General features: G+C 42.8%; 1 protein-coding gene across 1 annotated transcript; it reads right to left on the bottom strand.

The window, feature by feature from the left end:
* Window positions 1–75: 75 nt before the first annotated feature.
* Window positions 76–12,874, bottom strand: FAM180B (family with sequence similarity 180 member B). The gene is made up of 3 exons (XM_020800163.3): window positions 8,957–12,874; window positions 5,360–5,427; window positions 76–2,655 (listed from the first exon to the last, which is right to left on the bottom strand). The coding sequence occupies exons 1-3, from the start codon at window positions 9,042–9,044 to the stop codon at window positions 2,188–2,190; spliced, it is 624 nt and encodes a 207-aa protein (XP_020655822.3). The 5' UTR covers window positions 9,045–12,874; the 3' UTR covers window positions 76–2,187.
* Window positions 12,875–13,751: the final 877 nt, after the last annotated feature.

Below are 13,751 nucleotides of genomic sequence, written 5' to 3'. Positions count from 1 at the left end.
TTCCCTAGGGTTGTGATACTCTATCATACATAGCTGCTAACATGCAGGTATATATAAAAATGAGAATAAGTGGTGGAATGTAAAAGTAAAAATAATATTTATTTGTTAAAATTATACAAGAACAAGTTTATGAACTCATGTTTTAAAATATAACACAGCCTTTAATTGTTTTCAGCACATTTCTGGTTAAATATATGCAATACCCTGTGTAGTTTTATTCATATGTTTGTAAACAATATGAATTGATCCCATGCAGATATCTATCTAAAGGTACATTATTAACAAATTATTCAAAATTTCAACTCTGACAAGGATTTGATATCACATTCGGTATGGAAATGCTACTATTTTAGATTACAACTCCTAGAATCCCCCAGGACAATGGCCACACAGGGTGTGTGGGGGGGTTTCCTACAACTATTGTTAGAAAAGCAACTTTGGCTTATTGATTACTGTAGGGAGCATCTGTGTCTTTCATGTGCAACCAAGCACATTGGCCTGCTCGTGGGGTCTTCAATGATTAAATTTGCAGACAGCAAAACAGTCATTTTAAATTGCCCCTGCCTTCAGATGTACTGGGTGCTGAACAACATGGCACTAACCCTTGTCTGTCATAGTGGAATTTTCAGAGGAAATGCACAGCATACCAACAGTCCTAGATAGAAATAATAGCAATAAATTCTTTAGTCTAGCTTCTTACCTTTGTGTGTGTGTGTGTGTGTCCTGTACTTAAAGTTGGGAGAACTCTTCACCAATGAGACAGCCATTTATTTAGCATGAACCATTTGAGACAACAACGGGCAACACACATCAAAAACTACTCAACTGATAACTGACCATTATCTTAAAAGCTTCCTACTGAGTAGACAGTTAAAACATTAGGGAACAGTTCTTGCAATTAGAAAGTCCTTCCTAATGTTTAACACATGTTGGGTTCAGGCAATGAGCAGGCTGATGGACTTTGTGGTGATCACCAGATAATAGGATAGTAAAGAGTCTCTTAGCAATAGGTTAAGGAAGTCAGCCCCACACACAGATGGATGTCTGCCAGCAGTACTCCTGGTGGGCGACTCATCAAGGAAGCAGAATGAGAAGACTTCTCCCTCCGTTTCTCTCTCTCTCTCTCTCTCTCTCTCTCTCTCTCTCTCTCTCTCTGCCCCCAGGAGATTGCTCTTTTATTAACATTGCAAGGTCACAGGTAGTGACAGCATTACAGATAGTAAACAGGGTTCAGATAGGACAATGGTTACATCATGTTATTAGGGTTGGTCTGGGGAAAGGCAATTAATCAAGCCCTCTGATTGGCCTAAGGAAAGGCCTCTATGGCAAGCTCTCTATGATAATGAGCAAGAGGAGGAATGGTGGCAGCTCCTCCCCTCAGAAGCAGCCACAGGACGCTAGGAGAGTTTTCTCTACACTACAACAGCCATGTGGCTTAGCAACCTTGAGAATGACACCCCCACAAACACACATCTGATTCCTTGTCACTGTCACTTCCTGTTCAAAAAAAAGTACCATATTCTCTTGACAATATCCACCGAGCGGCAGCAGGGGCATGGAGCCCCACTTTCACCTGAAATCCAACCACTCAGTATTTCCCAATGGGAAGTGTAAAGGACTATCTAACTACATGTCTTGTAACAGAGGTGGGCAAATGTGGCCTCCGAGATGTTTCGGGCTCCAGTAATTCCTTACCTTTAGCTATACTGGCTGAAATTGATCGCCAAAAAGGGAAAAGAAAGAATGAAAAGAGAACTGAAGAAGGCCAGAGTGGCCAATTTTTGTACCATAAAAAATACAGCGGCAAAAGTCCTGAAGTCTTTTTCGATTTGTATGACTAGGTCATAGTTCAAAGCCTAGGACCTAAGCCTTAAGAATTTAGTTAGTCATATAAATAAAAAAAGAAAGGGCTAGAACAGAGGTTGGTGACACTTTGGCACTTCAGATTTTTAGAATCCCCAGCCTGTGTATTGCCAATGACACAGGACTGTGGGAATTGTAGCCCATAACTTCTGGAGTGCCAAAGGTTCACTACACCTGAGTTAGGACGTTCCTTAACATACTAGAGAAAATGGGACAAGAAGGATGATACTTCTGTGCAAAGCCTTAGATGGTGTTACAGAGATTTATGGATCTAAAAATTATATGTTGATTTGCATAAATGAGTTGTAGGACCAAAGTTGCCCTTTATGCCCAAGAGTCTCCTTGATCTCTATGGGTCATGGCCAGGCTGGACTGATAGAATTTCTTCAGTGCACTAATATAGACAGGCATTTCCTGCCAAGGTCTGGAGGCCAGGAGCTGAATTGAGTCCATCGACTCCTGAGGACAAAAGCTTTTGCAGACCTCACGGACAATTTCAATTACCAGTTGGGAGAAAAGGTTGATCCACAGATTCTTCTCCAGGCCGTGGTTGGCGCGAACCTGGTAAGCACAGTAGACAGTGGTGAAAATGAGCTGCTCAAATTCCTTTGGCGTTATCGGGATGTCTGACTGTGACAGATAATCCAGGTGTTCCTCAATCCCAGCTGGGTTTTTCGGAATATCACGCTGAAGGATCTGGAGTAATCGTTTGGCAGGACGCAAGGAGGCCAGCTCTTCATCCTGAATCTTGACAGTCTCATTGGCCATGATTTCAATCCCTCCCCAAAGTAACTGAAAAAGAATAAGTAGAAATACGCAAGTCAATGGGCAGTTTTCCCTATATTCAGGCTCCAAGTGGCCATCTTTAGGGATTGAGAATTCCTGTTCAGAGTAGGCTGGCTAGTGGCCAGGAGGATAGAATTTATCTTCTACTGTAGCATGTGCCTTGACTCATTTGTGTGAGTCATCCGGACTGTGTTCAGCTATCTCTGAAATGATTAAAACAACTCTTGCATACTGCTTCCTGTTATTGCTCTCTGCTTGCAGCACCCTATAGTCCATATGGTAACTGCCTGAAGAAAATTAATAGTAATGAAAAGGAGGCGCAATGCCTTCCAATTTCTCTGCTTTCTCCACTACTGAATTGAAAAGGCACTAGATTACATAAATTCCACTCTGGCCCCATGCTTTGTATCCCCCACCATGCACCAGCTCCTTGTCAACATTTTTCCTTTCCAGGATTTCATTGGCTACATCAGTGCCCAAGGATAAAGCTTGGACTGGCTCCCTTCTTAACCTCTGCAGTTTCCACCGTGTCTACTGTCAACCTATGCTTAACTGCTGTATTGCAAGGATCATAGACAGCATGTGGTCCATGCAGAGACAGAAATGGTACAGTTCCTAGAACTGTAGCCACATCATTCCTGATCTTTGAAAGACTGCACTCGTGCATTCCTAGACAATTCAGACGCAAGTTATGCAAACTGAGAACATTAAGTGAAAAACACTATCTTATCAAAAGACTCTCCTCCCACTGGTGGGCTGAGATCTGAAAATGGATCATGCCTCAGTGAGGTGGATTATGTAACTACAACTATCACAGGTGTGGGGAGGAAAATGTGTGTTTAGGATATTTTAAAAGAGTGAGGATGTGTGGGAAGAATATAAGGACATAAACTAAAAATGAGTCCCAGTATGAAAGAATGAGGACTGCTGCCTTCAGAGACACCGTCTGCTTACCAAAAGTCAGCAGTACTTTTTTGGTCATCCACTAAGGAATGAGCCCTTTATCATCCAAACACCCATGATGAGCAATTTATTGTTATTTTACCCTCCACTTCCTAAAGGGGAGCTAGCAATACCTGTATTTGAATCTAAAGCGGAGTGCTAGTCAAAGGATGCCATCTGGTGACCTTCATTTGAAAAAGCAGACAAAAGTGTTTCAGGAATTCTAGTGATCCCAGGCTGAACTTCTCGTGTCTGAGATGAAGTAAAAGTGTAGCTAAGATCCTTGGCAATGAGGAGATTCTCTGAACAAAGCAGTGCAAAATACAATGAGCTTTTAAAAAAAAGATCCCGAAGAGGTAGGAAGACAACATAGTGCTTCTCCTCAGGGCCTTCCTGTCATTTCCCAGCTAGCATAGGGATTTTTACTGTTGCATCTCATGGACTAATGATGCCATCTTAGCATCTTTCCCGTGCATACTTCTCAATACTAGAGAAGAGGCAGAGGTGTTGTGCAGCAACATTAGTAATATGACAACTACAGTTCTATTGCCAGCAGCTTCATCACAGCAAAGCTTTAGAAGAGAATTCCAAACCTGCACTTCCTTTAGGTACACAGGAAGCTGTCCATAATGCATCAGATTGCCTAGCAGTGGCAGTTGCTCTTCTAGAGTCTGAGGGTACAAATAGATGGGGATTTGTCCCTCTGTTTGATCTCCTCTGGAGATGGGCTGATTCACTCCTTTTCGCAGAAACCACACTGATGTAAGCACTAGCACAAACCAGCCCATCCCCTTTTGGCCTCCCTATCAGGAGCTACTCTTTTTTAGGTGCCAGTAGGATCACCCCATTTTGGTTTGTGTAATCCCCGGAACAAAGCAAACCAGATGGCTTGCTTTTAGTTTCCCAATAGACAGGTTAAATCACTTAATATTGGGAATTTGGAAATGATATTGAAAAACTGAAAATTTCCTCTGCTCCTCTGTGAACAGGGAGAAAGAGGAAGCAAAGGTTGTTATTGCTGCTTTAAAGCCAGTTAGGGCAATGCTGGTGTGCTATACCTGTGTGGGGGGGTGGGATTAAAGCTTCCTCCCAGAAAAAGGAGCAGACAGGAAAGGACAAGGAGGGTTTTTTGTTTGTTTGTTTGTTTGTTTGTTTTCTTTCTTTTTCTCCCCCTTTAAATGGAGATGGGCCAAATAGGGTCAATTGAGGAGTACGTATTGTGATTTCCTAACCCAATTCCTGTGGATGTAAGGATTGCACCAAATGGCATATTACACCTCATGGATGCCCAAAGCAGCCCTATTTAGCCTAATCCAGCCTGCTCCAATATGGTCATCTAGCCAACCCCTTAGGCAGGATTCTTTTCAAGCCCTCCCTGTAGATGGAATCTGATACTTTTGCAAGTAACAAAGCATGTATCCTACCACAGAGCTACCACTAACATCTCCCTCTGAAAAAAGGAGCCATTGCTTCTATACAGCAAGACTGGTTTCCCACATGTTGAAATGAATGAAGTGGTACACAAGCCATCCCACAAACAAACCCCTGCACAAGAACATTAAGTCACAAGTCTAAAATTACTTGATTACATGACCATTTCTTCCAGGCCCAGTAAAATGTCCCATTTGGGAACAGCTACAGGTCCAGCAGCTAGAGCTATAACTGTACCTGCAGTGTAGATTGTGGAAGTGGCACATCCGTAAGTTGGGAAGGGGCTTGTAAAGGGTAAAACCAGGCTGAAAAGGGGAACTGCTTAACCCTCAGTTACCTCTAATAAGATGTTTGTATTCTCTCCACTACCTGTATCTGCAAGATCCTTGAGATGAAGTTGCTCATCTGGAAAACAACGGTAATAGGAAATAATGAGTATTTCTGAAAGAAAGAAAGAAAGAAAGAAAGAAAGAAAGAAAGAAAGAAAGAAAGAAAGAAAGAAAGAAAGAAAGAAAGAAAGAAAGAAAGAAAGAAAGAAAGAAAGAAAGAAAGAAAGAAAAAGAAAGCAAACAAGCACTTGACCCCACCTGCTTCATGTACGTAACTGTATTGGTTTTCTTTTTATTGTTTGAGGATTTGGAGTGGCGATCTCTTTTAGAAATTAAGCAAGGATAAGGGGAATCAAGAGTGATGTTATTTGTTAATAATACTGGTACAATCCTTGAAGATTAAAAATCTGCAGAGATAATAATGTATTTTTTCCTTTTGCTTCAAAATCTCATTACTGTATGCATTCTGGCTGCCTCAGCTCGTATACAAATGAAAGACATGAAGGGACACTACTGTACTGACAGCACAACAACTTTGTTCAAGAATGGAAGCGTCTTTCCACTGCTCAGTGCTGCAACATCATAACCCTCACAGCCGTTCACTCAAGACCTGCTTCAGATGCTGCCGTAGTGGCTGCAGCCTGGATTATTTGGATCTGACCTTGTTTTTGAGGCAAGGCAGACTAGACAGAGCTGATGGGGTAACTGGAGAAACAATTTATCAGTATTCTGTCCAAAAGACTATAGTTGCTTGCAAGAGAGGAAGCCTCTCTTAAAGTCAAAACACCTCCCTCCTCCGGTTCCATTTTGTTGTATATTAACCTCAGGTATTACTTGGTGGTCTCCTGTCCAAGTATTAACCAGGTCCAACATTGCAAAGCATCTGAAATTAGATGAGACCATGTTTTCACTGTGTTCTAGTTTCAATTTGGTGTATTCAGCATTAACAGTTTCTCTAGTCATATGAAACTTAACACATATTTAGTTGCTTCTGTGATTAATTTTCTTCCTCTGATTTTCAATCTTGCAACTCCAGTGCTCAGATAATTCACTTAATGTAAATATCTTGTTTGTTTCACATTGTTTTATCTCTAGCTTGCTTGAGAGTTGTATCTGATTTCCCCCTACTTCACTGAGAATTGTAGGGGGCAGGACATACAAAAACAGGACCAAAAAAATGTCACAGAGAGAGAGAGAGAGAGAAAGAGAGGGAGGGAGGGAGGGAGAGGGAGAGAGAGAGAGAGAGAGAGATGTGAATGGACTGCAGTTTCCATTACCAATTATCTATGGCTGTGCTGGCCAAGGTTGATAGGAAATGCAGTCCAACATCTGGAGGGCTACATGTTCCCCATCACTGCTGCAAAAGAAGCTGCATCTTTGTACCAATATATTGCATGCCGATGTACACAGGCATAGGTTAGGAGCTGATCACTTGGAATTCTTAAGTTAAATATGGCATGGAATGAATTTTTGTAGCAATGGAGTTTAAGATGAATCATAATCACCATTACCATCTCAGAACTGCATAGCTGGAAGCAGTGCAGCTCATCAAGTCCAGCCTGGGTCACTGAGGCACAGTGGGGAATCAAACTCCAAACCTCTGGCTCTGCAGCCAGATACCCAAACCACCAATATTGGTTCAAAGGAAATCCACAGCAGCAGTGTTAAAAAGCCAGAATAGAGATCATGCTGGCTGGAGGAGTTTTGTTAAAATCTACTTTAGGGGCTATTAGGTTAGGTGAACAGGTGGCTGTATTATTCTGCAGCACTTCTTCCTGTAGCCAGAGCTCCCAGCTTTCCTTCCGAGAGTCATTCTCCCTAAGGAAGATGAGAAAAGCACACAAAGGTTCCTCAGAGAGTGAAACTATGCATATTTGCTGAAGGAAAGCTGGGTCTCCACCCAGGCCACAGGATCTTCGATGAAAGCCAGATGACTCGGCTTTCAGAACAAGCCTGGTTTGCAGCTGTATTTTTTCTCCCCCCTCCCCCTTAACCCAGAGTCCAGGAAGTCTTTCAAACCAAAATATAAACACATATCTGTTTTAATTAAATTGGAAATAAATAATTGCATGGGAAGCGGAGTCACTTTGGACAGCTTTGTAAGTATTTAGACACCAATTTTAAAACATTATAATTTATTGCTTACATACATACATCAGATTAGGCATCCTTCTGTCTCAAGAGACTATGGTAACATACATAGATACATACATACATGCATGCATGCATACATACATACATTTGAACTAAGTCAATTGAAAATGGTTGGAGTTGGGTGCCAACACTTTAAAGTAGATGTGGAAGATCTCAATGAGGCCATATATATAATTACTTATTTATATTTAATAGAGTAGTTATGTACTATAAACTTCTCTATAGTGGAGTTGTTGCTAAAATGGTGTAAATTTTTAAATTTAGGGTTTTTAACGGGGAAGAACTCAAAAGCCAGTGCTGCATCCTAATTGTATTGTGTTTTTTCTTAAACTGTGAAGGCACAGAAATGCTGGGGCCCCTCAAACATGGCACAATTGCCACCATCTTTCCTAGAGGACTTTTTGTGTGTGGGGGGGGGGGGGAATTGTTTCCAAAACAATGTTTACAATTGGGGGGGGGGCTTGAGAGGGAGCACAAAGTGGCCACATTCAGCCCCCAGGCCACGTGCTGCTCACCCCTGCTTTAAAACCATCTCTCCCACACACATGAAATGTCTTCCTTCAGAGGCATGGCTTCCCCTGTGATTTGCATCTCCGCCTGGGAAACCAGAAAAAAGCATAGGAACTCTCTGTGATTTCAGCCAATACTTTGAAACCTAGCAACCCTGTTCTGTAGTTTTTCTGAGAAAGAATGTGAGAAGCATTAGAAGTGATGCACTTTATATGGTTTATAAAAGAGACTTTAGCAAGATTTAGGTTCACTTGTTCATTAGGGTTGCTGTCTCTCTTTGGGGGGCTCAGCAGAAGCAACATGCTACTAATAGCTGCAGAAAAAGCAGAGATTCAACAGGGGTAGGATTTTCCTCCACCATTAGATTTCCAAGTTGGCAAAATTTGATGCAAATGGCTCGTTCTCTCCCTCAAAATAAATTTATTGTTGCCAAATGCAAATACTGTTCTCTTTTTTGCATGCTTTAAGGTTTCAAGAGTTCGCTTGGTATGTATCTGCTCTGCTATGCTGGTGAATGCAGACACTCTGTATCCTCCAGTAGTGTAAAAGGTGGCAATAAAGTTTGGAAAAACTTACTTTTTGGGGAGTACAAAACACTTGGACATCCCAGAAGGTCTAGCTGATGATAGAAAATGGCCATGCTGGCTAGAGGCACATGGGACCTATGATCCAAAGAGTAACTTTTCCACATTCTGGAATACCATGCACTTCTTAGTTACTTCCCATCAATTCAATTGCTAAATGCACCACAAACTTTTTTCTGATTAATCCAATAGCTTTTGTCTTAGATGAAGCATTCATGAAAAAACTTTACTGACACTTAAGCAAAATTTTAAAGAAAAAAGTAACCACAGGCAGCCCTGCCAGCTTGGCCACTTTGTATTATTAATTGTAGGACGATCCTGGCATGGGTGGAAAAGCAGTTTGAATGCATTTCCTACCTGTTTGTCTCCGGGATCCAGCGCAGACACAGAGAGCCAGAGCTGTCCATAGGCCGATTCCAAAGTGCAGCTGGAAAATCTGGGCCATGCTGAGTATAAAGCTTGTCCCTTTCTCAGATGCACTTTGAATTAAATTAATGTTGTTTACTGCGGCTTCTTTTTTCTCCCTCTCTCTTTTCAATCCCAGAAGCCTCTGCTGGAATATTTTCTTCCCTTCAGATTCCAGCCCTGGGAAGGGCTTGCAGTTAAATTCCTAGTTCCTGAAAGGTAGTTTCCAGCATCACGAAGAGAAAACATATATCTGTCTCTCAAAGGTTACAGCTCAGATTCTCAAAATACTTTGCCAACATGAGTCTCATTTATTTCCACTTGGAGCCATCAGGCTGTTGGCAGACCATGTTAAGGCTTTCTGATTTATTTTCCCCACAAATGTCAGCTAGTTTTATTGTTCTTCAGAGGGAAGAATGTGCTTTTAATAGCCAAGGATTTGTGCTGAAAATCTGAAATGTGCATAGCCATAAACAAGTCTTTCTGAAAAAAAGTCAGTTGATGCTACCTGCATGAAACATGCTGCAGTTCTTCAACTCACTTTGCTTTCAGTGGTTGGTTTTTTAAAATTTGCTTTCTTGCACTGGAATATAAGAGCCGCTTTTACATACCACAGCAGGGTGGAGCTGACAAATTCATACAGACTTCTAAGCATCCAAAACACATTAATTGGAGCAAAGAAAGGCCACTTCTTCAGTTCCACTGCTGTAGTCCCAGAAAGGGGTGGTTAATTACCTTTCAGATGAAATACCTCCCTCTCCCCTCCAATTCCACTAACTTTCTATCATCCAGCTACCTCCCTATTGGGGGACTACCTTTAAGAAGTTTTACATCGTTTTTGAAAATTGGGTATGGGCAGAATCATGCATAGGCATCCTTCAGTCTCGAGAGACTATGGTAACATGCTCTGAATCGAGGAGTGTCCTCTCCAAGCATGAAGCCCGGGTAAGGTAATATGGAGGATAGGCTGTTACCCAAGCAGCAGATCCCCCCTCTCCACATTGCTGAAATGGTCCAATGTAAAGGCAAGAGCCAATACAACTGGTTCCAGCAATGTCGCAGGAGTTGGCAGAACGACACATGCTGCCTTCAGGACTCCAGCTCCGGATTTTGCCTCGAGGTTAACTCCTGAAGCCTTTTCCATGAGTGGATATAGCCACAAGGCAGTGGAGGTTTGAAATCAGAGTTTTCCTTCTCCTAGATGGGCTGTCTTCCATGGCTGACGAGCCCCACCTACCCGGCCTGCTCTTTAACAGAATCAACTGTAGAGGAATTCACATCGTTTTATGCCCGTCCCCTACAAATTTAAACAAAACAGCGGAAGCTGCCTTATTCGGAGTCAGGCCAATGGCCTACCTAGGCCAGTACTGTCATCCCTGACTGGCAACAGCTGTCTGAGGCTTCAGGCAGGAATCTTCCTGCTCATCCTGGTAACTTCAGGTGTTACTTGGTGGTTTCCCATCCATGTACTAATGTGGCCCAACATAGCAGAGCTTTTGAAATCAGAAGAAATAAGTGTTTTAACATCAGTACATAAGCACTATAATTCTGAAGTTCCAAAGAACGTGAAGGACTAATGGTGCCTCTTGGGGCTTGGTAGTGACCAGTCTGAATGAAGTCTGTCAACAGTATGTTCACATCCTTTGCTCCATCAAAATGTGGGGAATCAGACTTCCGGCTTGATGCTGTGACGAGACAGCAGGAGGAGGATGGAGCTCCGTCCCCTGGGTTGAATTCTGACCTGTTTGGGACCTCCCCAGGGAGTTAAAACCAGCCCAAAGAGGTAGTGAAATAGGGAAGATGTCTGTTGATCATGGGGGATGTGTTTACCCCCAATCAACCAGTGGGCGGAAGCAAGCAGCTGAATAGCTTGCTTGCAAGTCGTCAGCAGCTGGCAATAGAGAAACAATAAATCAGCTAATTGTCATTGTTGTTACTACAGGGTGAGAAATATTTTAAAACTACAATGCTTTATGACTATCCCGGATGAAACAATCCCTATAAAAGAAATAGCATCTTCTATCTCCATCACTCACAGAGCAGCGATGAATCTTGAGATGGGCCCATCTCAAGCCATAAATACTTCAGTCCCAAGCCAACTACACCAGAGCACAGAGTGCTGTCCTCTGAAGATGCTGGCCACAGAGACTGGTGAAATGTTAGGAAGAACAACCTTCAGAACACAGCCAAAGAGCCCTAAAAACCCACAACAACCATTAGATCCCGGCTGTGAAAGCCTTCACGAATACAAAAAAAATGATGTCTTTGAGAGAGAGAGAGAGAGAGAGAGAGAGAGAGAGAGAAATGTTTCCTCTTCAAGAGTTACAGATATTTTTACCCCATTGTTGGAAAATATTTGGGAACAGTCATCCAGCCAGCTCTCCCAGAGACAATGCTCACACCATTTGTGACTGATCAGCTCCCAGCTCTGCATTGGGCTTGGCATCACTTCTGTTGTCGCTCAGAAATCGGCCAAGCTACTGCAGCTTTCTAACCAATGCTCATTGAAAGAAAGCAAAACTCAACCATCTGGATTCCAGAAACTATTCTGCACTCCAACTCTGGAGAAGGGATGACTTTCCATACAGTATTTGATGTTAAATGAAATCCATTGCTTGCAGCACTCTTCGACTACCAGCTTTGATTCTATCCTGTATTTAGCTTTAGAGTTTCACCCCCAGCTTCTGAGTCCCATTGCTGAACAACATTAAACTTACTCTCACTCACAGCATGGTCAATGGTAATATAATCCAGAATATATGGAAGACATAAAAAGCAGAGAGAGAGAGAAACCTAATCTTCTGCTTATGTACCACCCCATAGCACTTAAAGCACTCTCTGGGCCTTTTACAATTACTGTATGCAGGCTACACATTGCCACCTCCACCCCCAGTGACCTGGGTACTCATTTTACCAACCTCAGAAAGATAGAAGGCTGAGTGAACCTTAAGCCAGCTACAGTACCTGGAATTGAACCCCAAGTCACAAGCACTGTTTTGGCTGCAGTACTGCTGTTTAACCACTGTGCCACAAGGCATAAAAATGCACAAGACCCTCACTCCTTGCACATCGATTTATTAGCAATCTATGGGTAACCAGAAGACCTATTCCACAACACCTCTCATTGCTCACCTTCAAGCAGCGTAGCCTTCTTTATGGCCATGCTGCTGACTGAATAACAGAGCCGTGTGCTTTTGAGCACCTCACTGCTACATAGAGTCAAAATCATATGTGAATTACTTTGTGGTTTGCTTCGTCTTTAAATAGCACACAGGCATTGATGTAGGACAGGAATTATGACAGCCAGTGTTGATAAAGTAGCTGTATCCTGTTTCAAGACACATACACAGATGCACAGCTTTAAAATGATGTTTGTTTGTTTGAATGATACGATTTGTATCCCACCTTTCTCCAAGAAAACAGGGCCCAGGCAGGCTTGCAGTATAATTAAAAACAAATACAGCTTTTAAAAAAAATACAGTACAAATATTAAAACGCTATTGAATCAATTCTCATGTCAAAACAGAATGCAGATTTTGAAGTTTTAAAGTTTCTGTTAAAATAAGCACAACGATTAAAAAGTGTAGCTCATCCTTAAAAACTTGTATTCAGCTATCAGTTTGTTGCCAAAGGCCTGACAACAAAAAGGTTCTTTGGTGTGTTAAAAGGAGGACCTGTGGGAGGTGGCCAACATGGCCTCCCTCAACTAAAAGTTTGAAAGTCTGGGAGTAGCAGCAGAGAAGGCCACTTCTTACAACCTCACCAAATGAAGCTTTGAAGATGGTGGGACTGAGGGAAGGGCCTCTACTTTAGATCTCAAAGCCCAGGCAGGCTTGTATAGAACACAATCCCTCAAATAGCCTGGACCCAAGCCATAGAAGGCTTTCAAGGCCATAACTAGTGATGGGGTACCTATTCGTATTCAAATACGAATATTCCTGCGCAGCTGGACTTCACGAGGGGCTGGCCCCTGCAGCCGGCCCATCCACTCACATGTCCACCAATGGTGTAAGCCCCGCTCATCCTTCCAATCGTTCCCGGAGCTACGCTCTCTTCCTGCTCGCCTGGCCACTCCAGGCAGTGGGAGGGAGGACGGATCTCCCTGCCTGGCTGTTGAGTTGCTAGCCGAGCAGGAAGAGAGCAGCGCTCCAGGAGCAACTGGAAGGATGAATGAGGCCGCCATCGCTGCCAGACGTGTGAGTGGACAGGTCAGCTGCAGAGGCCAGCCCCTCGTTAAGTCCAACTGCGCAGAGATATTGGTATATGAACACCCCCATCTCTAGTCATAACCGCTACTTTGAATTTTCCCCAGAACCAGACTGGTAGCTAGTGAACATGTCATTAACAAGTTATGTTTTCTTTAGGACCGGAGCCAGTGAGCAGTCTGGCTGTAGCTTTTTGGACCAGCTGGAGGTTCTGAAAGGGTAGCCCAAGTACAGTGTATATAGCAGTCCAAATGGAATGCAACTAAGAATGTGTCACTGTGTCCTGATTAGACAACTCCAGGAGCATGCACAGCTGTGCACTAGTTTTAAATGTACAAACGCAGCCCCTGTCCTCCACCTAAACCTGGGAATCTAGACTCAGTGCTGAATTCAGGAGTATTCCTAGTAGTTCAGACCTATCCAGATCAGCCTGAATCTCAGCTCTCTCAGCCATGCAAGTTTGCTTCTTCTTTTTTTGAGTCTGTATTTCCCCATATTGGTTATATACTTTGCTGTAAATCCTTGGTATGTTTTAATACTTT

This window comes from Pogona vitticeps, chromosome 1 (genome assembly GCF_051106095.1).
Source record: "Pogona vitticeps strain Pit_001003342236 chromosome 1, PviZW2.1, whole genome shotgun sequence".
NCBI lineage: Eukaryota > Metazoa > Chordata > Lepidosauria > Squamata > Agamidae > Pogona > Pogona vitticeps.
Note: the sequence above shows the minus strand (reverse complement) of the source record. Positions and strands in the feature narration are given on the sequence as shown.

Coding starts and splice junctions, on each gene's coding strand:
- FAM180B (XM_020800163.3), bottom strand. CDS start 9,044: ATGGCCCAGATTTTCCAGCTGCACTTTGGAATCGGCCTATGGACAGCT. Junction 5,428..8,956: donor TGGATCCCGGAGACAAACAG/GTAGGAAATGCA, acceptor GTTGTTTTCCAG/ATGAGCAACTTCATCTCAAG. Junction 2,656..5,359: donor ATACAAACATCTTATTAGAG/GTAACTGAGGGT, acceptor ATTCTTTTTCAG/TTACTTTGGGGAGGGATTGA.